We start from the raw sequence: 25,194 nt of genomic DNA on the forward strand, positions 1-25,194 counted from the left end.
CTCGCTGTCTTGTTTCCTCTCTCACACTCTCGCTGTCTTGTTTCCTCTCTCACGCACTCGCTGTCTTGTTTCCTCTCACGCACTCGCTGTCTTGTTTCCTCTCTCACACTCTCGCTGTCTTGTTTCCCCTCTCACACACTCGCTGTCTTGTTTCCTCTGTCACACACTCGCTGTCTTGTTTCCTCTCACGCACTCGCTGTCTTGTTTCCTCTCTCACACACTCGCTGTCTTGTTTCCTCTCTCACACACTCGCTGTCTTGTTTCCTCTGTCACACACTCGCTGTCTTGTTTCCTCTCTCACACACTCGCTGTCTTGTTTCCTCTCTCACACACTCGCTGTCTTGTTTCCTCTCTCACACACTCGCTGTCTTGTTTCCTCTCTCACACACTCGCTGTCTTGTTTCCTCTGTCACGCACTCGCTGTCTTGTTTCCTCTGTCACACACTCGCTGTCTTGTTTCCTCTCTCACACACTCGCTGTCTTGTTTCCTCTCTCACACACTCGCTGTCTTGTTTCCTCTCTCACACACTCGCTGTCTTGTTTCCTCTGTCACACACTCGCTGTCTTGTTTCCTCTCTCACACTCGCTGTCTTGTTTCCTCTCACACACACTCGCTGTCTTGTTTCCTCTCTCACACACTCGCTGTCTTGTTTCCTCTCTCACACACTCGCTGTCTTGTTTCCTCTCACGCACTCGCTGTCTTGTTTCCTCTCACACACTCGCTGTCTTGTTTCCTCTCACACACTCGCTGTCTTGTTTCCTCTCACACACTCGCTGTCTTGTTTCCTCTCTCACACACTCGCTGTCTTGTTTCCTCTCTCACACACTCGCTGTCTTGTTTCCTCTCTCACACACTCGCTGTCTTGTTTCCTCTCTCACACACTCGCTGTCTTGTTTCCACTCTCACACACTCGCTGTCTTGTTTCCTCTCTCACACACTCGCTGTCTTGTTTCCTCTCACACACTCGCTGTCTTGTTTCCTCTCTCACACACTCGCTGTCTTGTTTCCTCTCTCACACACTCGCTGTCTTGTTTCCTCTCTCACACACTCGCTGTCTTGTTTCCTCTCTCACACACTCGCTGTCTTGTTTCCTCTCTCACACACTCGCTGTCTTGTTTCCTCTCTCACACACTCGCTGTCTTGTTTCCTCTCTCACACACTCGCTGTCTTGTTTCCTCTCTCACACACTCGCTGTCTTGATTCCTCTCTCACACACTCGCTGTCTTGTTTCCTCTCACACACTCGCTGTCTTGTTTCCTCTCTCACACACTCGCTGTCTTGTTTCCTCTCACACATTCGCTGTCTTGTTTCCTCTCTCACACACTCGCTGTCTTGTTTCCTCTCTCACACACTCGCTGTCCTGTTTCCTCTCTCACACACTCGCTGTCTTGTTTCCTCTGTCACACACTCGCTGTCTTGTTTCCTCTCTCACACACTCGCTGTCTTGTTTCCTCTCTCACACACTCGCTGTCTTGTTTCCTCTCTCACACACTCGCTGTCTTGTTTCCTCTCACACACTCGCTGTCTTGTTTCCTCTCTCACACACTCGCTGTCTTGTTTCCTCTCTCACACACTCGCTGTCTTGTTTCCTCTCTCACACACTCGCTGTCTTGTTTCCTCTCTCACACACTCGCTGTCTTGTTTCCTCTCTCACACACTCGCTGTCTTGTTTCCTCTCACACACTCGCTGTCTTGTTTCCTCTCTCACACACTCGCTGTCTTGTTTCCTCACACACTCGCTGTCTTGTTTCCTCTCTCACACACTCGCTGTCTTGTTTCCTCTCTCACACTCTCGCTGTCTTGTTTCCTCTCTCACACACTCGCTGTCTTGTTTCCTCTCTCACACACTCGCTGTCTTGTTTCCTCTCTCACACACTCGCTGTCTTGTTTCCTCTGTCACACACTCGCTGTCTTGTTTCCTCTGTCACACACTCGCTGTCTTGTTTCCTCTCACACACTCGCTGTCTTGTTTCCTCTCTCACACACTCGCTGTCTTGTTTCCTCTCTCACACACTCGCTATCTTGTTTCCTCTCACACACACTCGCTGTCTTGTTTCCTCTCTCACACTCTCGCTGTCTTGTTTCCACTCTCACACACTCGCTGTCTTGTTTCCTCTCACACACTCGCTGTCTTGTTTCCTCTCTCACACACTCGCTGTCTTGTTTCCTCTCTCACACACTCGCTGTCTTGTTTCCTCTCACGCACTCGCTGTCTTGTTTCCTCTCTCACACACTCGCTGTCTTGTTTCCTCTCTCACACACTCGCTGTCTTGTTTCCTCTCTCACACACTCGCTGTCTTGTTTCCTCTCTCACACACTCGCTGTCTTGTTTCCTCTCTCACACACTCGCTGTCTTGTTTCCTCTCTCACACACTCGCTGTCTTGTTTCCTCTGTCACACACTCGCTGTCTTGTTTCCTCTCTCACACACTCGCTGTCTTGTTTCCTCTCTCACACACTCGCTGTCTTGTTTCCTCTCTCACACACTCGCTGTCTTGTTTCCTCTCTCACACACTCGCTGTCTTGTTTCCTCTCTCACACACTCGCTGTCTTGTTTCCTCTCTCACACACTCGCTGTCTTGTTTCCTCTCTCACACACTCGCTGTCTTGTTTCCTCTGTCACACACTCGCTGTCTTGTTTCCTCTCTCACACACTCGCTGTCTTGTTTCCTCTCTCACACTCTCGCTGTCTTGTTTCCTCTCTCACACTCTCGCTGTCTTGTTTCCTCTCTCACACACTCGCTGTCTTGTTTCCTCTCTCACACTCTCGCTGTCTTGTTTCCTCTCTCACACACTCGTCTTTTTTCCTCTCACGCACTCGCTGTCTTGTTTCCTCTCTCACACACTCGCTGTCTTGTTTCCTCTCTCACACTCTCGCTGTCTTGTTTCCTCTCTCACACACTCGCTGTCGTGTTTCCTCTCTCACACACTCGCTGTCTTGTTTCCTCTCTCACACTCGTCTTGTTTCCTCTCACACACACTCGCTGTCTTGTTTCCTCTCTCACACACTCGCTGTCTTGTTTCCTCTCACACACTCGCTGTCTTGTTTCCTCTCTCACACACTCGCTGTCTTGTTTCCTCTCTCACACACTCGCTGTCCTGTTTCCTCTCTCACACACTCGCTGTCTTGTTTCCTCTCTCACACACTTGCTGTCTTGTTTCCTCTCACACACTCGCTGTCTTGTTTCCTCTCTCACACACTCGCTGTCTTGTTTCCTCTCTCACACACTCGCTGTCTTGTTTCCTCTCTCACACACTCGCTGTCTTGTTTCCTCTCTCACACACTCGCTGTCCTGTTTCCTCTGTCACACACTCGCTGTCTTGTTTCCTCTCACGCACTCGCTGTCTTGTTTCCTCTCACGCACTCGCTGTCTTGTTTCCTCTCTCACGCACTCGCTGTCTTGTTTCCTCTCACGCACTCGCTGTCTTGTTTCCTCTCTCACACTCTCGCTGTCTTGTTTCCTCTCTCACGCACTCGCTGTCTTGTTTCCTCTCACGCACTCGCTGTCTTGTTTCCTCTCTCACACTCTCGCTGTCTTGTTTCCCCTCTCACACACTCGCTGTCTTGTTTCCTCTGTCACACACTCGCTGTCTTGTTTCCTCTCACGCACTCGCTGTCTTGTTTCCTCTCTCACACACTCGCTCTCTTGTTTCCTCTCTCACACACTCGCTGTCTTGTTTCCTCTGTCACACACTCGCTGTCTTGTTTCCTCTCTCACACACTCGCTGTCTTGTTTCCTCTCTCACACACTCGCTGTCTTGTTTCCTCTCTCACACACTCGCTGTCTTGTTTCCTCTCTCACACACTCGCTGTCTTGTTTCCTCTGTCACGCACTCGCTGTCTTGTTTCCTCTCTCACACACTCGCTGTCTTGTTTCCTCTCACACACTCGCAGTCTTGTTTCCTCGGTCACACACTCGCTGTCTTGTTTCCTCTCACACACTCGCTGTCTTGTTTCCTCTGTCACACACTCGCTGTCTTGTTTCCTCTGTCACACACTCGCTGTCTTGTTTCCTCTCACACACTCGCTGTCTTGTTTCCTTTCTCACACACTCGCTGTCTTGTTTCCTCTCTCACACACTCGCTGTCTTGTTTCCTCTCTCACACACTCGCTGTCTTGTTTCCTCTCACACACTCGCTGTCTTGTTTCCTCTCTCACACACTCGCTGTCTTGTTTCCTCTCTCACACACTCGCTGTCTTGTTTCCTCTCACGCACTCGCTGTCTTGTTTCCTCTCTCACACACTCGCTGTCTTGTTTCCTTTGTCACACACTCGCTGTCTTGTTTCCTCTCACGCACTCGCTGTCTTGTTTCCTCTCTCACACACTCGCTGTCTTGTTTCCTCTCACGCACTCGCTGTCTTGTTTCCTCGGTCACACACTCGCTGTCTTGTTTCCTCTCACACACTCGCTGTCTTGTTTCCTCTGTCACACACTCGCTGTCTTGTTTCCTCTGTCACACACTCGCTGTCTTGTTTCCTCTCACACACTCGCTGTCTTGTTTCCTTTCTCACACACTCGCTGTCTTGTTTCCTCTCTCACACACTCGCTGTCTTGTTTCCTCTCTCACACACTCGCTGTCTTGTTTCCTCTCTCACACACTCGCTGTCTTGTTTCCTCTCTCACACACTTGCTGTCTTATTTCCTCTGTCACACACTCGCTGTCTTGTTTCCTCTCACGTCACGCACTCGCTGTCTTGTTTCCTCCCTTCAAGCATTGCCAATGTTTGATGGGAAGGATGTGGAAGCCTTTTTCATTTCATTTTGAGAAGGCAGCTAAACAAATGAAATGGCCATAGGACATGTGGGTATTACTGATTCAAACAAAGTTGGTAGGTAGAGCCAGTGAAGTGCTTGCGTCATTATCAGAGGAGGTATCTGGGACATATGAGGAGGTGAAAAAAATCGATCTTCGATTCATATGAACTCGTGCCTACAGACCAAGGTTTAGAAATTTAAGGAAAGAATTTGGTCAAACGTACATGGAGTTGGAAAGGAGTAATTTTGATAGCTGGATAAGAGCTTTGAAAATAGACAAAACGTATGAAGCTCTTAGAGAAATTATACTTTTGGAGGAGTTTAAAAATTCATTTCCTGATGTAGTGAGAACTCATGTGGAAGAACAGAGGGTTAAAACTGCGAGATTAGCAGCGGTAATGGTAGATGATTATGAATTAGTTCATAAATCAAAGTTTGGCTTCCGACATCAGTTTCAGCCTGTGAGAGGTAGAAACTGGGGAAAAGAGAAAGACTCAAGTGGTAACGGTAAAGGGGATCTGATGGGAGATAATAAGGAGAGTGTACCTCAGACTAAAAAAGTAATCCAGGAGGGTGGAAGAGACATGAAAAGTTTCAGATGCTTTTACTGTAATAAACTAGGCCATGTTGGTGGTTGAAGAAAAGCACTGGGAAGGCTGATGTGGTAAAACAGGATAAGACAGTAGGGTTTGTTAAAGTGGTAAAGGAAAGCCCAAGTGAAGCGAATGAGGTGCAAAAGATTGTACAGCCTGATCAAGAGGTGATTGATAAGAAGGTGCCAGTTCTCTTTAAAGAATTTCCTTGTGTGGGTAAAGTTTACTCATGTGTATCAGGAGGAGCAGGTAAAGAAGTCACAATTTTAAGAGATACGGGAGCTGGTCAATCTTTGATGGTAAGAGATGAGGAGTTATGTAGTTTGGGAGGAATATTGCCAGAAAAGGTGGTAATGTGTGGAATTCAGGGTGAGAAGAGTAGTGTTCAATTATATAAGGTAAGGTTGGAAAGTCCAGTGAAGAGTGGTGAAGTGGTAGTAGGAGTAATAGAGGAATTATCTTGTCCCGGGATACAATTTATCTTGGGTAATGATATAGCTGGAGTGCAAGTGGGAGTGATGCCTACTGTGGTTGATAAGCCAGTGGAAAATCAGACAACTGAAGTGTTGAAAGACGAATATCCTAGGATTTTTTCCAGGTTGTGTAGTAACAAGGTCGCAAAGTCACAGGTTAAGACGAGGAGAAATCAAAGAGTGACGATAAAGTTGAGGTGCAATTATCAGAAACTATTTTTGATCAGATGGCTGGAAAAGAACAAGAACAGGTGGAGGATGAGGCGGATATTTTTAGTTCAGGAAAATTGGCAGAGTTACAACAGAAAGATATAGAAATAAACCGATGTATCAGAAAGCAGACAAAGAAGAGGAATCTGAGTATACCAGAATGTTATTACCATAAAAATGATGTCTTAATGAGAAAATGGAGACCTTTACATATGCAGGTGGATGAAAATTGGGCAGAAGTTCATCAAGTAGTATTGCAGGTGGGGTATAGAAAGGAGTGTTGCAAGTTGCACATAAGGTACCAGTGGGAGGTCATTTTGGAGTATGGAAAATTCGAGCTAAAATATAAAAACATTTTTATTGGCCTGGACGACATAAAGATGGAGTTTAATTTTGTCGATCATGTCACACATGTCAAGTGACAGGGAAACCTCAAGCAGTGATAAAACCAGCGCCCTTAATACCCATTCCAGCATTTGAGGAACCTTTTACAGGTGGCTTAATTGATTGTGTAGGACCGTATCCTAAAACAAAAAGTGGGAATCAATATCTTTTGACCCTAATGGATGTGTCTACTAGGTTTCCAGAGGCCATTCCAGTACGTAATATTACAGCTGAAAAGATTGTGGAGGAGTTACTTAAATTCTTTACTCGATATGGACTACCCACAGAAATACAATCGGACCAAGGATCAAATTTTACCTCAAGGTTATTCAAAGAAGTTATTGATAGCTTAGGAATAAAACAATTTAAATCAACTGCGTACCATCCAAAATTGCAGGGAGCGTTAGAAAGGTGACATCAGGCGTGAAACATATAAAATTATGAAGGGAATATTTAGGATAGATGCGGGCAGGTTGTTTCCACTGGTCGGGGAAAGCAGAACTAGGGGGCATAGCCTCAAAATAAGGGGAAGTCGATTTAGGACCGAGTTTCGGAGGAACTTCTTCACCCAAAGGGTTGTGAATCTCTGGAATTCCTTGCCCAGTGAAGCAGTTGAGGCTCCTTCTTTAAACGTTTTTAAGAAAAAGATAGATACCTTTCTAAAGAATAAAGGGATTCGGGGATATGGTGTACGGGCCGGAGAGTGGAACTGAGTCCACAATGATCAGCCATGATCTCATTGAATGGCGGAGCAGGCTCGAGGGGCCAGATGGCCTACTCCTGTTCCTAGTTCTTATGTTCTTATGTTTGCAATTAGGCATGCACCTAATGAGTCAACCAAATTCAGTCCTTTTGAACTAATTTTTGGTCAGGAGGTAAGAGGACCACTTAAATTGATTACGGAGAAATTGGTGAGTGAGCAGTCTGAAATTACAGAAATTATTGGATTACGTGTCAAATTTTAGGGAAGATTAAATAGAGCAGGTGAATTGGCTAGACAACATTTAAAAGTTACATAGCATGTGATGAAATGGGTAGCGGACAAAAAAGCAAAACTTGGTAGTTTTGACAGTGGAGATAAAGTTTTAGTGTTGTTATCAGTGGTAGGTGAACCTTTCAAAGCAAGGTTTTGTGGACCTTATCAGATTGAAAGGAAGTTAAGTAAGGTGAATTATGTGGTAAGAAAGCCAGATAGAAGGAAAATTCAACGAGTGTGTCATGTGAATATGCTTTAAAGGTAGTTTGAAAGAGAAAGAGAGCAAAAGGAGGAGGTTTTAGTGATTCTAACTCAAAGTGAACAACCAAATCCAGATGACTCTGAATTTGACAGCCCTCAAATTAAATTGGAAAACGCGGATGTTCTTGAAAATTGGGATAAATTGTTGAGTTACCTTCCAGAGGAAAAATGAACTGACCTGAAAGAGGTATTGATATCACATGGGCAAGTTTGTGGAGATGAATTGGGAAGTACAGGGCAGCACGGTGGCGCAGTGGTAGCACTGCTGCCTTGTGGCGCCGAGGTCCCAGGTTCGATCCCGGCTCTGAGTCACTGTCTGTGGAGTTTGCACATTCTCCCCGTATTTGCGTGGGTTTCACCCCCACAACCCAAAGATGGGCAGGGTAAATGGATTGGCCACCCTAAATTTCCCCTTAATTGGAAAAAATGAATTGGACACTAAATTTATTTTAAAAAATAAATTGGGAAATAGTAAAATGGCTGTACATGATGTAGATGTGGGAAATGCTGTTCCAATTAAACAACATCCATATAGACTTAACCTTTAAAATTGGCACAGGTTAACAAAGAAATTGAAAGTATGCTTAAAAATGGCATAATTGAGGTGGCTTGCAGCCAATGGAGCTCACCCATAGTGATGGTACCGAAACCAGACGGTACCCAATGATTGTTCGTGGACTATAGAAAGGTTAATGCAGTTACAACGAAAGACCCTTATCCTGTCCCACGCTTGGAGGACTGTATTGAGATTGGGGGGCAATCAGCTTTTATTTCCAAACTGGATTTACTTAAAGGTTACTGGCAGGTACCTTTATCCGAAAGGGCAAAGGAGATTTCGGCTTTTGTGACTCCAGATGGTATATACAAAATCAAAGTTATGCCATTTGGCATGAAAAACGCCTCAGCCACATTTCAGCAGTTGACTAACAAAGTTGTTTCAGGATTACTCAATTGTGCGGTATACATTGACAATCTGATGATTTGTAGTCAGACATGGAAAGAACATTTGAAGCATGTGAGGGAGTTATCCGATCGACTTCAGGAGGCGGGTTTGGTGGAAACCTAGCCAAAAGTGAATTGGGAAAAGCCCAAGTCACGTTCCTTGGCCATACAATTGGACAGGGTTGAATGGTCCCACGGGATGCGAAAACAAAAGTTATTGGGGAGTCTCCGATACCCTCGACACCAAGGGAAATGATGCGATTTCTTGGTATGAGTGGATTTTACCGAAAATTTGTGACTAACTTTAGCAGTGTGGTTGCTCCACTGACCGATTTGCTGAAGAAGTCTAGCAAATTTCAGTGGACGGCAGAGTGTCAACAGGCTTTTGACGGCCTGAAGGCCGTGTTAACCACTGCTCCTGTGTTGGCCACCCCAAATTACACACAACCGTACAAAGTGGCTTTCGATGCGAGTGATGTGGGCATAGGTTATTGGTTATTTCTCAGAGAAATTTAATAACCACCAGAGGAAGTATTCAACGATTGGAGAAGGAGATTTTGAGTTTGGTGCTGGCTTTGCAACATTTTCACATTCATGTGACAACCAGTTTGTCTGAAACAATTATATGTGCTGATCATGGGCAGCACGGTGGCGCAGTGGTTCGCACTGCAGTCTCATGGCGCCGAGGTCCCAGGTTTGATCCCGGCTCTGGGTCACTGTCCGTGTGGAGTTTGCACATTCTCCCCGTGTTTGCGTGGGTTTCACAGTCAGAACCCAAAGATTTGCACGGTAGGTGGATTGGCCACGCTAAATTGCCCCATAATTGGAAAAAATGAATTGGTCCTCAAAACTTAAAATTTTTTTAAAAAAAAAGTTATATAGATATACTGATTATAATCCATTGAGGTTTTTGGAGCGATTCCGGAATAACAATGCCAGACTGTTTCGATGGAGTTTATTGTTACAGACATTTCATTTAAAATTATACATGTGGCAGGACGAGAAAACGTGATATCCGATGCTTTGTCATGAATGTGATGAAGAGAAGCAGGCTCGATGGTGGAAGAAGAAATAAAATGGACTATTATTATTAATGATTGCCTGTTTTGTTTTTGTTTTAAAAAAGTATATTTATTGTCAATTTTTCTTAAAGGATAGTGAAAAGGTGAAAAATGAAACCATCTTAAAATTGATGGTTTATTTTTTTTTCTTGGGGGGAGGTGTCATGGGAATATCCCTTTAAGAACTGTTTGTCTTCTCAAATGGCTGCAGTGATGTCATTGTGTGGGTGGAGTTGGGCGGTGGCTCTAGTTTTTACTTTCGTTTTGAGCTGGAAGCTGTTTGTGGCTCTGAGTTTTACTTTCGGTTTAGACATTTGGAAGCTATTCAGACTACCAGGATCTTCACTCTCTCTGCATGTTAAAAAGGTGTCTCCAGATCACTTGATAACTTCAAAGTAATACCTGTTTTCTGTAAGCAATTCAAACTTAATGTTTTGTGAAAAAATTGTGTTTTGGTTTATGGATGTTGTTACTTGGGTAAAAACAGTAAAGGAAAGTTATACAGAGTACAGTAGCTGTGTGGAACATTTATGTTTGTAGTTGATAAAAATGCTTATTGTGTGTTTATGAAATGTTAACCGAATTCTAGAATAAACGTTTTTGATTTAAAGTACTTAAGGCCTCTGTTGAATGCAACCTGGAAAGTCGGCCCTTGTGCTCCTCATAACCAAAATCTATAAACCGTTGTAGGTCAGGTGAACTGCATGGTATACTTTGCTGTTCTCTAAACCCTGGCCCATAACACTGTCTTGTTTCCTCTGTCACACACTCGCTGTCTTTCCTCTGTCACACACTCGCTTTCTTGTTTCCTCTCTGACACACTCACTGTCTTGTTTCCTCTGTCACACACTCGCTGTCTTTCCTCTGTCACACACTCGCTGTCTTGTTTCCTCTCTCACACACTTGCTGTCCTGTTTCCTCTCTCACACACTCGCTTTCTTGTTTCCTCTCTGACACACTCACTGTCTTGTTTCCTCTGTCACACACTCGCTGTCTTGTTTCCTCTCTCACACACTCGCTGTCTTGTTTCCTCTCTCACACACTCGCTGTCCTGTTTCCTCTCTCACACACTCACTGTGTTGTTTCCTCTCTCACACACTCGCTGTCTTGTTTCCTCTCTCACACACTCGCTGTCTTGTTTCCCCTCTCACACACTCGCTGTCTTATTTCCTCTGTCACACACTCGCTGTCTTGTTTCCTCTCTCACACACTCGCTGTCTTGTTTCCTCTCTCACGCACTCCCTGTCTTATTTCCTCTGTCACACACTCGCTGTCTTGTTTCCTCTCTCACACACTCGCTGTCTTGTTTCCTCTCTCACACACTCGCTGTCTTGTTTCCTCTCACGCACTCGCGGTCTTGTTTCCTCTCACACACTCGCTGTCTTGTTTCCTCTCACACACTCGCTGTCTTGTTTCCTCTCTCACACACTCGCTGTCTTGTTTCCTCTGTCACACACTCGCTGTCTTGTTTCCTCTCTCACACACTCGCTGTCTTGTTTCCTCTCTCACACACTCGCTGTCTTGTTTCCTCTCTCACACACTCGCTGTCTTGTTTCCTCTCTCACGCACTCGCTGTCTTGTTTCCTCTCTCACACACTCGCTGTCTTGTTTCCTCTCACACACTCGCTGTCTTGTTTCCTCTCACACTCTCGCTGTCTTGTTTCCTCTCACACACTCGCTGTCTTGTTTCCCCTCTCACGCACTCGCTGTCTTGTTTCCTCTCTCACACACACGCTGTCTTGTTTCCCCTCTCACACACTCGCTGTCTTGTTTCCTCTCTCACACACTCGCTGTCTTGTTTCCTCTCTCACACACTCGCTGTCTTGTTTCCACTCTCACACACTCGCTGTCTTGTTTCCACTCTCACACACTCGCTGTCTTGTTTCCACTCTCACACACTCGCTGTCTTGTTTCCTCTCTCACACACTCGCTGTCTTGTTTCCTCTCTCACGCACTCGCTGTCTTGTTTCCTCTCTCACGCACTCGCTGTCTTGTTTCCTCTCTCACACACTCGCTGTCTTGTTTCCTCCCTCACACACTCGCTGTCTTGTTTCCTCTCTCACACACTCGCTGTCTTGTTTCCTCTCTCACGCACTCGCTGTCTTGTTTCCTCTCTCACACACTCGCTGTCTTGTTTCCTCTCTCACACACTCGCTGTCTTGTTTCCTCTCGCACACACTTGCTGTCTTGTTTCCTCTCTCACACACTCGCTGTCTTGTTTCCTCTCACACAGTCGCTGTCCTGTTTCCTCTCTCACACACTCGCTGTCCTGTTTCCTCTCTCACACACTCGCTGTCCTGTTTCCTCTCTCACACACTCGCTGTCTTGTTTCCTCTCTCACACACTCGCTGTCTTGTTTCCTCTCTCACACACTCGCTGTCTTGTTTCCTCTCACACACTCGCTGTCTTGTTTCCTCTCACACACTCGCTGTCTTGTTTCCTCTCTCACACAGTCGCTGTCTTATTTCCTCTCTCACACACTCGCTGTCTTGTTTCCTCTCTCACACACTCGCTGTCCTGTTTCCTCTCTCACACACTCGCTGTCCTGTTTCCTCTCTCACACACTCGCTGTCTTGTTTCCTCTCTCACACACTCGCTGTCTTGTTTCCTCTCTCACACACTCGGTGTCTTGTTTCCTCTGTTACACACTCGCTGTCTTGTTTCCTCTCTCACACACTCGCTGTCTTGTTTCCTCTGACACTCTCGCTGTCTTGTTTCCTCTCTCACACACTCGCTATCTTGATTCCTCATTCACACACTCGCTGTCTTGTTTCCACTCTCACACACTCGCTGTCTTGTTTCCTCTCTCACACACTCGCTGTCTTGTTTCCACTCTCACACTCTCGCTGTCTTGTTTCCTCTGACACACTCGCTGTCCTGTTTCCTCTCTCACACACTCGCTGTCTTGTTTCCTCTCTCACACACTCGCTGTCTTGTTTCCTCTCACACACTCGCTGTCCTGTTTCCTCTCTCACACACTCGCTGTCTTGTTTCCTCTCTCACACACTCGCTGTCTTGTTTCCTCTCTCACACACTCGCTGTCCTGTTTCCTCTCTTACACACTCGCTGTCTTGTTTCCTCTCTCACACACTCGCTGTCTTGTTTCCTCTCACACTCGCTGTCTTGTTTCCTCTCACACACACTCGCTGACTTGTTTCCTCTCTCACACACTCGCTGTCTTGTTTCCTCTCACACACTCGCTCTCTTGTTTCCTCTCTCACACACTCGCTGTCTTGTTTCCTCTCTCACATACTCGCTGTCTTGTTTCCTCTCACACACTCGCTGTCTTGTTTCCTCTGTCTCGCACTCGCTGTCTTGTTTCCTCTCTCACACACTCGCTGTCTTGTTTCCTCTCACACTCTCGCTGTCTTGTTTCCTCTCTCACACACTCGCTGTCTTGTTTCCTCTCTCACACACTCGCTGTCTTGTTTCCTCTCTTACACACTCGCTGTCTTGTTTCCTCTCACACTCTCGCTGTCTTGTTTCCTCTCTCACACACTCGCTGTCTTGTTTCCTCGCACACACACTCGCTGTCTTGTTTCCTCTCACACACACTCGCTGTCTTGTTTCCTCTCTCACACACTCGCTGTCTTGTTTCCCGTCTCACACACTCGCTGTCTTGTTTCCTCTCACACTCTCGCTGTCTTGTTTCCTCTCTCACACACTCGCTGTCTTGTTTCCCCTCTCACACACTCGCTGTCTTGTTTCCTCTCACACTCGCTGTCTTGTTTCCTCTCTCACACACTCGCTGTCTTGTTTCCCCTCTCACACACTCGCTGTCTTGTTTCCTCTCACACTCGCTGTCTTGTTTCCTCTCTCACACACTCGCTGTCTTATTTCCTCTCTCACACACTCGCTGTCTTGTTTCCTCTCACACTCGCTGTCTTGTTTGCTCTCTCACACACTCGCTGTCCTGTTTCCTCTGTCACACACTCGCTGTCTTGTTTCCTCTGTCACACACTCGCTGTCTTGTTTCCTCTCACACACTCGCTGTCTTGTTTCCTCTCTCACACACTCGCTGTCTTGTTTCCTCTCTCACACTCGCTGTCTTGTTTCCTCTCTCACACACTCGCTGTCTTGTTTCCTCTCACACACTCGCTGTCTTGTTTCCTCTCTCACACACTCGCTGTCTTGTTTCCTCTCACACACTCGCTGTCTTGTTTCCTCTCACACTCGCTGTCTTGTTTCCTCTCACACTCGCTGTCTTGTTTCCTCTCTCACACACTCGCTGTCTTGTTTCCTCTCTAACACACTCGCTGTCTTGTTTCCTCTCTCACACACTCGCTGTCTTGTTTCCTCTCACACTCGCTGTCTTGTTTCCTCTCACACACTCGCTGTCTTGTTTCCTCTCACACACTCGCTGTCTTGTTTCCTCTCACACACACTCGCTGTCTTGTTTCCTCTCTCACACACTCGCTGTCTTGTTTCCTCTCTCACACACTCGCTGTCTTGTTTCCTCTCTCTCACACTCGCTGTCTTGTTTCCTCTCTCACACACTCGCTGTCTTGTTTCCTCTCTCACACACTCGCTGTCTTGTTTCCTCTCTCACACACTCGCTGTCCTGTTTCCTCTCTCACACTCTCGCTGTCTTGTTTCCTCTCTCACACACTCGCTGTCTTGTTTCCTCTCTCACACACTCGCTGTCTTGTTTCCTCTCTCACACACTCGCTGTCTTGTTTCCTCTCTCACACACTCGCTGTCCTGTTTCCTCTCTCACACACTCGCTGTCTTGTTTCCTCTCTCACACACTCGCTGTCTTGTTTCCTCTCTCACACACTCGCTGTCTTGTTTCCTCTCTCACACACTCGCTGTCTTGTTTCCTCTCACACACTCGCTGTCTTGTTTCCTCTCACACACTCGCTGTCTTGTTTCCTCTCTCACACACTCGCTGACTTGTTTCCTCTCTCACACACTCGCTGTCTTGTTTCCTCTCTCACGCACTCCCTGTCTTGTTTCCTCTCACACACTCGCTGTCTTGTTTCCTCTCTCACACACTCGCTGTCTTGTTTCCTCTCTCACACACTCGCTGTCTTGTTTCCTCTCACGCACTCCCTGTCTTGTTTCCTCTCTCACACTCTCGCTGTCTTGTTTCCTCTCTCACACACTCGCTGTCTTGTTTCCTCTGTCACACACTCGCTGTCTTGTTTCCTCTGTCACACACTCGCTGTCTTGTTTCCTCTCTCACACACTTGCTGTCTTGTGTCCACTCTCACACACTCGCTGTCTTGTTTCCTCTCTCACACACTCGCTGTCTTGTTTCCACTCTCACACACTCGCTGTCTTGTTTCCACTCTCACACACTCGCTGTCTTGTTTCCTCTCTCACACACTTGCTGTCTTGTTTCCACTCTCACACACTCGCTGTCTTGTTTCCTCTCTCACACACTCGCTGTCTTGTTTCCTCTCTCACACTCGCTGTCCTGTTTCCTCTCTCACACACTCGCTGTCTTGTTTCCTCTCTCACACACTCGCTGTCTTGTTTCCTCTCTCACACACTCGCTGTCTTGTTTCCTCTCTCACACTCGCTGTCTTGTTTCCTCTCTCACATTCGCTGTCTTGTTTCCTCTCTCACACACTCGCTGTCTTGTTTCCTCCCTCACACACTCGCTGTCTTGTTTCCTCTCTCACACTCGCTGTCTTGTTTCCTCCCTCACACACTCGCTGTCTTGTTTCCTCTCTCACACTCGCTGTCTTGTTTCCTCTCTCACACTCGCTGTCTTGTTTCCTCTCTCACACTCGCTGTCTTGTTTCCTCTCTCACACTCGCTGTCTTGTTTCCTCTCTCACACTCGCTGTCTTGTTTCCTCTCTCACACTCGCTGTCTTGTTTCCTCCCTCACACACTCGCTGTCTTGTTTCCTCTCTCACACTCGCTGTCTTGTTTCCTCTCTCACACTCGCTGTCTTGTTTCCTCTCACACTCGCTGTCTTGTTTCCCGTCTCACACACTCGCTGTCTTGTTTCCTCACACACTCGCTGTCTTGTTTCCTCTCTCACACACTCGCTGTCTTGTTTCCACTCTCACACTCGCTGTCTTGTTTCCTCTCACACACTCGCTGTCTTGTTTCCTCTCACACACTCGCTGTCTTGTTTCCTCTCACACACTCGCTGTCTTGTTTCCTCTCACACACTCGCTGTCTTGTTTCCTCTCTCACACACTCGCTGTCTTGTTTCCTCTCACACACTCGCTGTCTTGTTTCCACTCTCACACTCGCTGTCTTGTTTCCTCTCACACACTCGCTGTCTTGTTTCCTCTCACACACTCGCTGTCTTGTTTCCTCTCACACACTCGCTGTCTTGTTTCCTCTCACACACTCGCTGTCTTGTTTCCTCTCACACACTCGCTGTCTTGTTTCCTCTCACACACTCGCTGTCTTGTTTCCTCTCACACACTCGCTGTCTTGTTTCCTCTCTCACACTCGCTGTCTTGTTTCCTCTCTCACACTCGCTGTCTTGTTTCCTCTCACACACTCTCGCTGTCTTGTTTCCTCTGTCACACACTCGCTGTCTTGTTTCCTCTCTCACACACTCGCTTTCTTGTTTTCTCTCTCACACTCGCTGTCTTGTTTCCTCTCTCACACTCTCGCTGTCTTGTTTCCTCTCTCACACTCTCGCTGTCTTTTTTCCTCTCTCACACTCGCTGTCTTGTTTCCTCTCACACTCTCGCTGTCTTGTTTCCTCTCTCACACACTCGCTGTCTTGTTTCCTCTCTCACACACTCGCTGTCTTGTTTCCTCTCTCACGCACTCGCTGTCTTGTTTCCTCTCTCACGCACTCGCTGTCTTGTTTCCTCTCTCACGCACTCGCTGTCTTGTTTCCTCTCTCACACACTCGCTGTCTTGTTTCCTCTGTCACACACTCGCTGTCTTGTTTCCTCTCTCACACACTCGCTGTCTTGTTTCCTCTCTCACACACTCGCTGTCTTGTTTCCTCTCTCACGCACTCGCTGTCTTGTTTCCTCTCTCACGCACTCGCTGTCTTGTTTCCTCTCTCACACACTCGCTGTCTTGTTTCCTCTCTCACACACTCGCTGTCTTGTTTCCTCTCTCACGCACTCGCTGTCTTGTTTCCTCTCTCACACACTCGCTGTCTTGTTTCCTCTCTCACACACTCGCTGTCTTGTTTCCTCTCTCACACACTCGCTTTCTTGTTTTCTCTCTCACACTCGCTGTCTTGTTTCCTCTCTCACACTCTCGCTGTCTTGTTTCCTCTCTCACACTCTCGCTGTCTTGTTTCCTCTCTCACACACTCGCTGTCTTGTTTCCTCTCTCACACACTCGCTGTCTTGTTTCCTCTCTCACACACTCGCTGTCTTGTTTCCTCTCTCACACACTCGCTGTCTTGTTTCCTCTCTCACACACTCGCTGTCTTGTTTCCTCTCTCACACACTCGCTGTCTTGTTTCCTCTCTCACACACTCGCTGTCTTGTTTCCTCTCTCACACACTCGCTGTCTTGTTTCCTCTCTCACACACTCGCTGTCTTGTTTCCTCTCACACACTCGCTGTCTTGTTTCCTCTCTCACACACTCGCTGTCTTGTTTCCTCTCTCACACACTCGCTGTCTTGTTTCCTCTCTCACACACTCGCTGTCTTGTTTCCTCTCACACACTCGCTGTCTTGTTTCCTCTCTCACACACTCGCTGTCTTGTTTCCTCTCTCACACACTCGCTGTCTTGTTTCCTCTCTCACACACTCGCTGTCTTGTTTCCTCTCTCACACACTCGCTGTCTTGTTTCCTCTCTCACACACTCGCTGTCTTGTTTCCTCTCTCACACACTCGCTGTCTTGTTTCCTCTGTCACACTCTCGCTGTCTTTTTTCCTCTCTCACACTCGCTGTCTTGTTTCCTCTCACACTCTCGCTGTCTTGTTTCCTCTCTCACACACTCGCTGTCTTGTTTCCTCTCTCACACACTCGCTGTCTTGTTTCCTCTCTCACACACTCGCTGTCTTGTTTCCTCTCTCACACACTCGCTGTCTTGTTTCCTCTCTCACACACTCGCTGTCTTGTTTCCTCTCTCACACACTCGCTGTCTTGTTTCCTCTCTCACACACTCGCTGTCTTGTTTCCTCTCTCACACACTCGCTGTCTTGTTTCCTCTCTCACACACTCGCTGTCTCACTCCGCATTCCTCTTGCCCACATGCAGGTGTTCACAGCCCTCGCTTTAGTGGGACTGCTGATCCAACCCCTGAATAACTTCCCTTGGGTGCTGAATGGAATAATACAAGCAAAGGTCTCCTTGGACAGAATACAGCGATTCCTCCTGCTTTCTGATCAGGATCTCAGCACCTACTATATGACACGTAAGTCACTCAGATACATCTGTGAACGCAAATGATCACAACATTTTCTTCAGATGTCGAAGCATCTTAGTTTAATATGCAGAATATTTAAAATTCCCAATCATCCAGCTGGTTATAAATTGCTTTCAAGATATTTGCCTTCCTAGATATTTGGCAGAACATTTTCCTTGTGTTCACATTGTCTTTTAAAAAAAAAAAAAAAAAAAAAAAATTTTTTATTAAAATTTTCACAAAATATCAACAACAAAATACAGAATTGCTGCTGCTGCTGACCATCTCCTAACGCTCTGCCAGGAAGTCTAGGAACGGTTGCCACCGCCTGAAGAACCCTTGCACCGATCCCCTGAAGGCAAATTTCACCCTCTCCAATTTAATAAACCCACCATATCGTTGACCCAGGATTCCACATTTGGGGGGCCTCGCATCCTTCCACTGAAGAAGAATCCTTCGCCGGGCTTCCAGGGACGCAAAGGCCAGAATACCGATCTCTTTCGCCTCCTGCACTCCTGGGTCCTCTGCCACCCCAAATATTGCGAGCCCCCAGCCCGGTTTGACCCTGGATCCTACCACCCTTGACACCGTCCTCACTACCCCCTTCCAAAAGTCATCCAGCGCTGTGCACGCCCAGAACATGTGGGTGTGGTTTGCTCGGCTCCCTGAGCACCTAACACACCTGTCCTCGCGCCCAAAGAACCGGCTTATCCTTGTCCCGGTCATGTGAGCCCTATGTAGCACCTTAAACTGTATGAGGCTGAGCTTCGTGCAAGCGGAGGAAGAGTTCACTCTCCCCAGGGCATCCGTCCACGTCCCCTCGTCAATCTCCTCACCCAACTCCTCCTCCTACTTACCCTTTAGCTCCTCCACCGAGGCCTCCTCCTCCTCCTGCATCACCTGATACGTTGCCGAGATCCTCCCCTCTCCAACCCACACCCCCGACAGCACCCTGTCCTGGACCCTGCGTGGCGGCAGCAGTGGGAACTCCACCACCTGTCGCCGAACAAACGCCCTTACCCGCATATATCTGAAGGTGTTCCCCGTGGGGAGCCCGAACGTCTCCCCCAGCTCACCCAGGCTCGCAAACGTCCCGTCCACAAACAGGTCCCCCATCCTTCTAATACCTGCCCTGTGCCAGCTCAGGAACCCTCCGTCCATCCTCCCCGGGACAATCCGGTAGATCCCCCATATCGGGGACCACACCGAGGCCCCCACCTCCCCCCATGACGTATCCATTACCCCCAAATTTTGAAGGTAGCCGCCACCACCGGGCTCGTGGTGTACCTCGCTGGAGGAAGCGGCAGCGGCGCCGTCACCAGCGCCTCCAGGCTCGTGCCCACACAGGACGCCATTTACAGCCTCTTCCATGCTGCCCCCTCCCCCTCCATCACCCACTTACGCACCATTGCCACGTTGGCGGCCCAATAATACCCACAGAGGTTAGGCAGCGCCAACCCCCCCATCCCTGCACCGCTACAGAAACACCCTTCTCACCCTCTGAGTTTTCTGCGCCCACACAAACCCCATAATTCTCCTATTAACCCACCTGAAGAAGGCCTTAGGGATCAGGCTGGCGAGGCACTGGAACAGGAACAAAAATCTCAGGAATACCCTCATTTTAACTGACTGCACCCTACCCACCAGAGAGAGTGGCAGCACGTCCCACCTCTTAAACTCCTCCTCCATCTGCTCCACTAGCCTCGTGAAGTTAAGCTTATGTGGGGCCCCCCAGCTCCTGGCCACCTGGACCCCCAGGTACCTGAAACTCCTCTCCGCCCTGTTTAGTGGGAGCTCACCAATCCCCCTCTCCTGGTCCCCTGGGTGAACAACGAACAACTCGCTCTTCCCCATATTGAGCTTATACCCGGAGAAATCCCCAAACTCCCTGAGAATCCTCATCACCTCCGGCATTCCCCCCACTGGGTCCGCCACATATAGCAGCAAATCATCCGCTTAGAGCGACACCCGATGCTCCTCCCCACCCTGCAACCAGCCCCCGCCAGTTCCTCGACTCCCTCAAAGCCATGGCCAGGGGGTCAATCGCCAGCGCAATAAGCAGGGGGGACAGGGGACACCCCTGCCTTGTCCCCCAGTGTAACCAAAAAACTCTGACCTCCTTCTGTTCGTGGCCGCACTCGCCACCGGGGCCTCATACAGCAGCCTCACCCACCTGACGAACCCCTCCCCGAACCCAAACCTTTTCAGCACCTCCCACAGGTACCCCCACTCTACCCTATCAAAGGCCTTCTCCGCATCCATCGCCGCCACTATCTCCGCCTCCCCTTCCACCGCCGGCATCATTATAACATTCAAGAGCCTCCGTACATTCGTATTCAGCTGTCTCCCTTTCACGAACCCCGTCTGATCCTCGTGAATGACCTGCGGCACACAGTCCTCTATCCTCGTAGCTAAAATCTTTGACAACAACTTTGCATCTGCATTTAGAAGTCAGTTCGGCCTGTTTGACCCACATTGTAGGAGATCCTTGTCCCGCTTCCGGATCAAGGAGATCAGCGCCCGAGACATCGGCGGGGGCAAAGCCCCTCCTTCCCTTGCCTTGTTCAAGGTCCTTACAAACAGCGGGCCCAGCAGGTCTGCATACTTATTGCAAAATTCGACCGAGAACCCATCTGGCCCCGGCACCTTCCCCGCCTGCATGCTTCCTATCCCTTTGCCCAACTCCTCCAACCCAACCAACGCCCACAGCCCCTCCTCCACCCTCGGGAATCTCAACCGGTCCAGAAAGCGACCCAATCCTTCCTCCTCCAGTGGGGGCTCAGACCGATACAATTCCTCGTAGAAGTCCCTGAAGACCCCATTGATACCCACCCCACTTCGCACCATGCTCCCTCCTCCATCCTTAACTCCCCCGATCTCCCTAGCTGCCTCTCGCTTCCGAAGCTGGTGCGCCAGAATCCGGCTCGCCTTTTCTCCATATTCATATACCGTCCCCCGCGCCTTCCTCCACTGCGCCTCCGCCTTCCTGGTGGTCAACAGATCGAATTCGGCCTGGAGGCTGCGCCGCTCCCTAAGCAATCCCTCCTCCGGGACCTCCGCGTACCTCCTGTCCACCCTCACCATCTCCCGCACCAGCCTCTCCCTCTCTCTCTTCTCCCTCCTCTCCTTATGGGCCCTAATGGAGATCAACTCTCCCCTGACCACCGCCTTCAGCGCCTCCCAGACCAAATCAACTTGGACCTCCCCATTGTCATTAGCCTCCAGGTACCTCTCTATGCACCCTCGGACCCGCCCGCCCACCTCCTAGTCCGCCAGCAACCCCACCTCTAAGCGCCACAGGTCCCTCTCCTCCCCCAGCTTGAGGTCTGCCCAATGCGGAACGTGAGCGGAAATGGCTATCGCCGAGTACTCCGTATCTTCCACTCTCTGAATCAGCGCCCTACTTATGACAACGAAGTCAATCCAGGAATAGGCCTTGTGGACATGGGAGAAGAATGAGAATTCCCTGGCCCCCGGCCTCGCAAACCTCCATGGGTCCGCCCCTCCCTCCTGGTCCATGAACCCCCTCAGCACCTTGGCCGCCGCCGGTCTCCTACCCGTCTTAGACCTAGAGCGATCCAGCGCCGGGTCCAGCACCGTATTGAAATCCCCCCCCATTATCAGGCCCCCTGTCTCCAGGTCCGGAATCCGGCCCAACATGCGCCGCATGAATCCTGCATCGGCCCAATTCGGGGCGTATACATTGACCAACGCTACCCCGCTCCCCCTGCAGCTTGCCACTTACCATCACATGCCTACCGCCATTGTCTGCCATGATCCTCGACACCTCGAACGACACTCTCTTCCCCACCAAGATCGCCACCCCCTGATTTTTTGCATCGAACCCCGAATGAAACACCTGGCCTACCCACCCCTTTCTCAACCTTACCTGATCCCCCACCCTCAGGTGCATCTCCTGAAGCATGGCCACATCTGCCTTCAGCCCCTTCAGGTGCGTGAACACCCGGGCCCGTTTGAATGGCCCGTTCAGTCCGGCACCGCCCCCTTCAGCCCTTCGCGCGGGAAAAAGCCCGCGCTTTCCACTCGCCCGGCCCCGCCTCCTCTGGCGCAGCTCCCCTTGCCCCCAACTCAGTCCCCCCCCCCCCCCCCCCCCCCCCCCCCCCCCCCCCCCCCAGCCGCCGGCCATCAACACCCCAAGCCGTTTACCTGCCCTCCCCTCCACGAGCTCACCCGGCAGAATCAACCGAAACAGTGCCCAACCAACCCCCGGAAATCACAGAACCAACCATGAACAAAGAACCCCCCCTCAAAATACAACACAACAATCCCCAACCATCCCTTCACTGTGGCCCCCCGCCCCTGACCCTCAGTCCGAGTCCAATTTTTCGGCCTGGACAAAAGCCCACGCCTCCTCCGGGGACTCAAAATAATGATGTCGGTCCTTATAGGTGACCCACAGACGCACCGGCTGCAGCATGCCGAACTTCACCCCCCTCCTGTGCAGCACCGCCTTCGCCCGACTGTACCGGGCCCTCCTCTTTGCCACCTCCGCACTCCAACCTTGATAGATCATGACCTCCGCGTTCTCCCACCTGCTGCTCCGCTCCTTCTTGGCCTACCTTAGCACGCACTCCCGATCAGCAAACTGGTGAAACTGCACCAGCACCGCCCGTGGCGGCTCGCTGGGCCTCCTCGCCAGCACTCGGTGGGCCCCCTCCAGCTCCAGGGGCCCCTGGAAGGACCCCGCTCCCATCAGCGAATTCAGCATGGTGACCTCGTAGGCCCCCACCTCCGACCCCTCCAATCCCTCCAGGAGGCCCAGGATCCGCAGATTCTTCCGCCTCGACCGGTTCTCCACCTCCTCGAACCTCTCCTGCCATTTTTTATGGAGCGCCTCGTACGCCTCCACCTTCACCGCTAGGCCTAGGATCTCACCTTCGTTCTCAGAGACCTTTTGCCGGACCTCCCGGATCGCCGTCCCTTGGGCCATCTTGGTCTCCAGCAGCTTATCGATTGACGCCTTTATCGGCTCCAGCAGATCCGCTTTCAGCTCCCTAAAGCAGCGCTGAAGAAACTCCTGCTGCTCCTGCGCCCACTGCATCCACGCTGCCTGATCTCCACCCGCCGCCATCTTGGTCTTCCTCCCTCGCACCTTCTTTTGCTTCACTGCCACTGTTATGATCGCCCCACTCCTGGTCCAAGCCATACACTATTGGGGGAATGTTGCTATCTCCTTCCCACACCGGGAAACGTCGAGCAAGCGCCGTTACGGGCTCTAAAAAGAGCCCAAAAGTCCGTTTCTAGTGGGAGCTGCCGAACGTGCGACTTAGCTCTGCATAGCCGCAACCGGAAGTCCCGTTCACATTGTCAAGATGCACTTGTTCGAATCAGTCATTGACTTGCAAAGTGCTTTGGGAAGGCAGTGACATAGTAATAAAATCAGCTGGAGGAATTTCAAATGAATTAAAAGCTAGCCTCAGTAATGGTGACCATGAAACCTTTTGTTAGAAGGTCATCTGGATTCACCGATGTCCCTTCGGGAAGGAAACCCGCCGTCCTTAGCTGGCCTGGCCTACACTCCAGACTCACAGCAATGTGGTTAACTCTTAAATAACCTCTGATAGGGCCCAGCCCTCGTTGTATTTCACCTTGTAGCATCAAACAGCTATGTTGTCTGTAAATTATCACATACTTGGACCAGTTTATTACTAAAACGTTTTACCCAGATGTCGTTATTTGCGAGATGCCCAAAGGACAAATACAGGTTCACTGTTTAACCCAATTTTATTCACAATTCTCTCACTCACACATAATATGACTTGACTCAGGCTCACAGCTGAGCTCGAGGTATTATCTGCACTTGGTGAAGGAGGCTGTGGATATCTTCTCTGGGCTCGGAATCCAGGGCCCCTTCTTGCAATGTTTATGCTTGGGAGCTCCCAGGTTATTGCTGAAGATCTGTTCCAATGTTCGTTCTTTTATGCTGGTTCTGCTAGCACTGAGTTGTGAGTATATATGACCACGCCTGTCCTGAGTTGTATTGTCCCATCCAGACTTAAACTCATTAATGGGAATAAAGAGGATAATCCTGTTCAGCCAGCATGATTCAATTAAGATGTATTGTCCTCTGAAACACTCTTGTCAGACCAGCTATTATTCCATTATGGAGTCTGATACATAGAAGCATACATAGAAAATAAAAGCAGAGAAGGCCATTCACCCCTCAGAGCCTGCGCTGCCATTCATTTTGATCTTGGCTGATGGTTTAGTACCGTTATTCCAATGCCCCCCACCCTCTTTCCCATGTCCTTTGATTCCTTTAGCCCCAAGAGCTATATCTAATTCCATTTTGAAATGACACAATGTTTTGGCTTCAACTACTTTCTGTGGTAGTGAATTCCACAGATTCACACTCTCTGGGCGACGAAATAGCTCCTCACCTCAGTCCTAAAAGGTTACCCCTTATCCTCAAACTCTAGTAATAATAATAATTGCTTCAATTAAGTTACTGTGAAAAGCCACTAGTCGTCACATTCCAGCACCTGTTTGGGGAGGCCGGTACGGGAATTGAACCCGCGTTGCTGCCTTGTTCTGCATTACAAGTCAGCTGTTTATCCTAGTTCTGGACTTCCCCACCATCGAGAACATTCTTTCTGAATCTCCCCTGTCTGCTCCTGTTAGAATTTTATACGTCGTCTTTCACTATTCTCAACTCCAATGAATATAATCCTAACCGACTTCGTCTGTCCTCCTATGGCAGTCCCGCTATCCCAGGAATCAGCCTGGTAAACCTCCGCTGCACTCCCTCCATAGCAAGAACATCCTTCCTCAGATAAGGACCAAAACTGCACATAATATTTGTGTGAAATTATCTCCTCTAATCACTGCTTTCTGAGCCTCCCACAGAACCGAGGGTGAGACCGACCCATTCTTATCCCCAGGGTGCATAAACTGCCACAGATCCATCCTCCCCAGGCCCCCCACCTTCTCCATAAATGCCAACAGCACCTTTGCTACCTCCGAAGTGGCCAATGACTTTCACTTAGACCGGTGCAGGTTCAGTTTTAAGACACAATTCACGTCTCCCCCCAGATTCAGCTGATGAGTATCCAAGTCTGGTATTGCGGCCAACAATCTCCTCATGAATATTACATTGTTCCAATTTGGGGGGGGGAAACATTCACTAACACCACTAACTTATCTTCCAGCGTCCCAGTGAAGATAACATACCTCCCTCACTGATCTGCTTTCCCACCAGAAAACGGACCCTTTTATTAATTAAGAT

At 49.2% G+C, this 25,194-nt stretch overlaps 1 protein-coding gene across 4 annotated transcripts in view; it reads left to right on the plus strand.

The window, feature by feature from the left end:
- Positions 1 to 25,194, plus strand: part of abcc10 (ATP-binding cassette, sub-family C (CFTR/MRP), member 10) — a 712,922-nt gene that overhangs the window by 122,359 nt on the left and 565,369 nt on the right. For all 4 annotated transcript variants that reach the window (XM_072500316.1, XM_072500319.1, XM_072500315.1 and 1 more), the window contains exon 5: positions 17,801 to 17,957. In XM_072500316.1, the coding sequence (XP_072356417.1) occupies positions 17,801 to 17,957 (157 nt within the window). The remainder of the gene's footprint in view (positions 1 to 17,800; positions 17,958 to 25,194) is intronic.

The sequence above is a fragment of the Scyliorhinus torazame genome, chromosome 4, assembly GCF_047496885.1.
Source record: "Scyliorhinus torazame isolate Kashiwa2021f chromosome 4, sScyTor2.1, whole genome shotgun sequence".
Classification (NCBI taxonomy): Eukaryota; Metazoa; Chordata; class Chondrichthyes; order Carcharhiniformes; family Scyliorhinidae; genus Scyliorhinus; species Scyliorhinus torazame.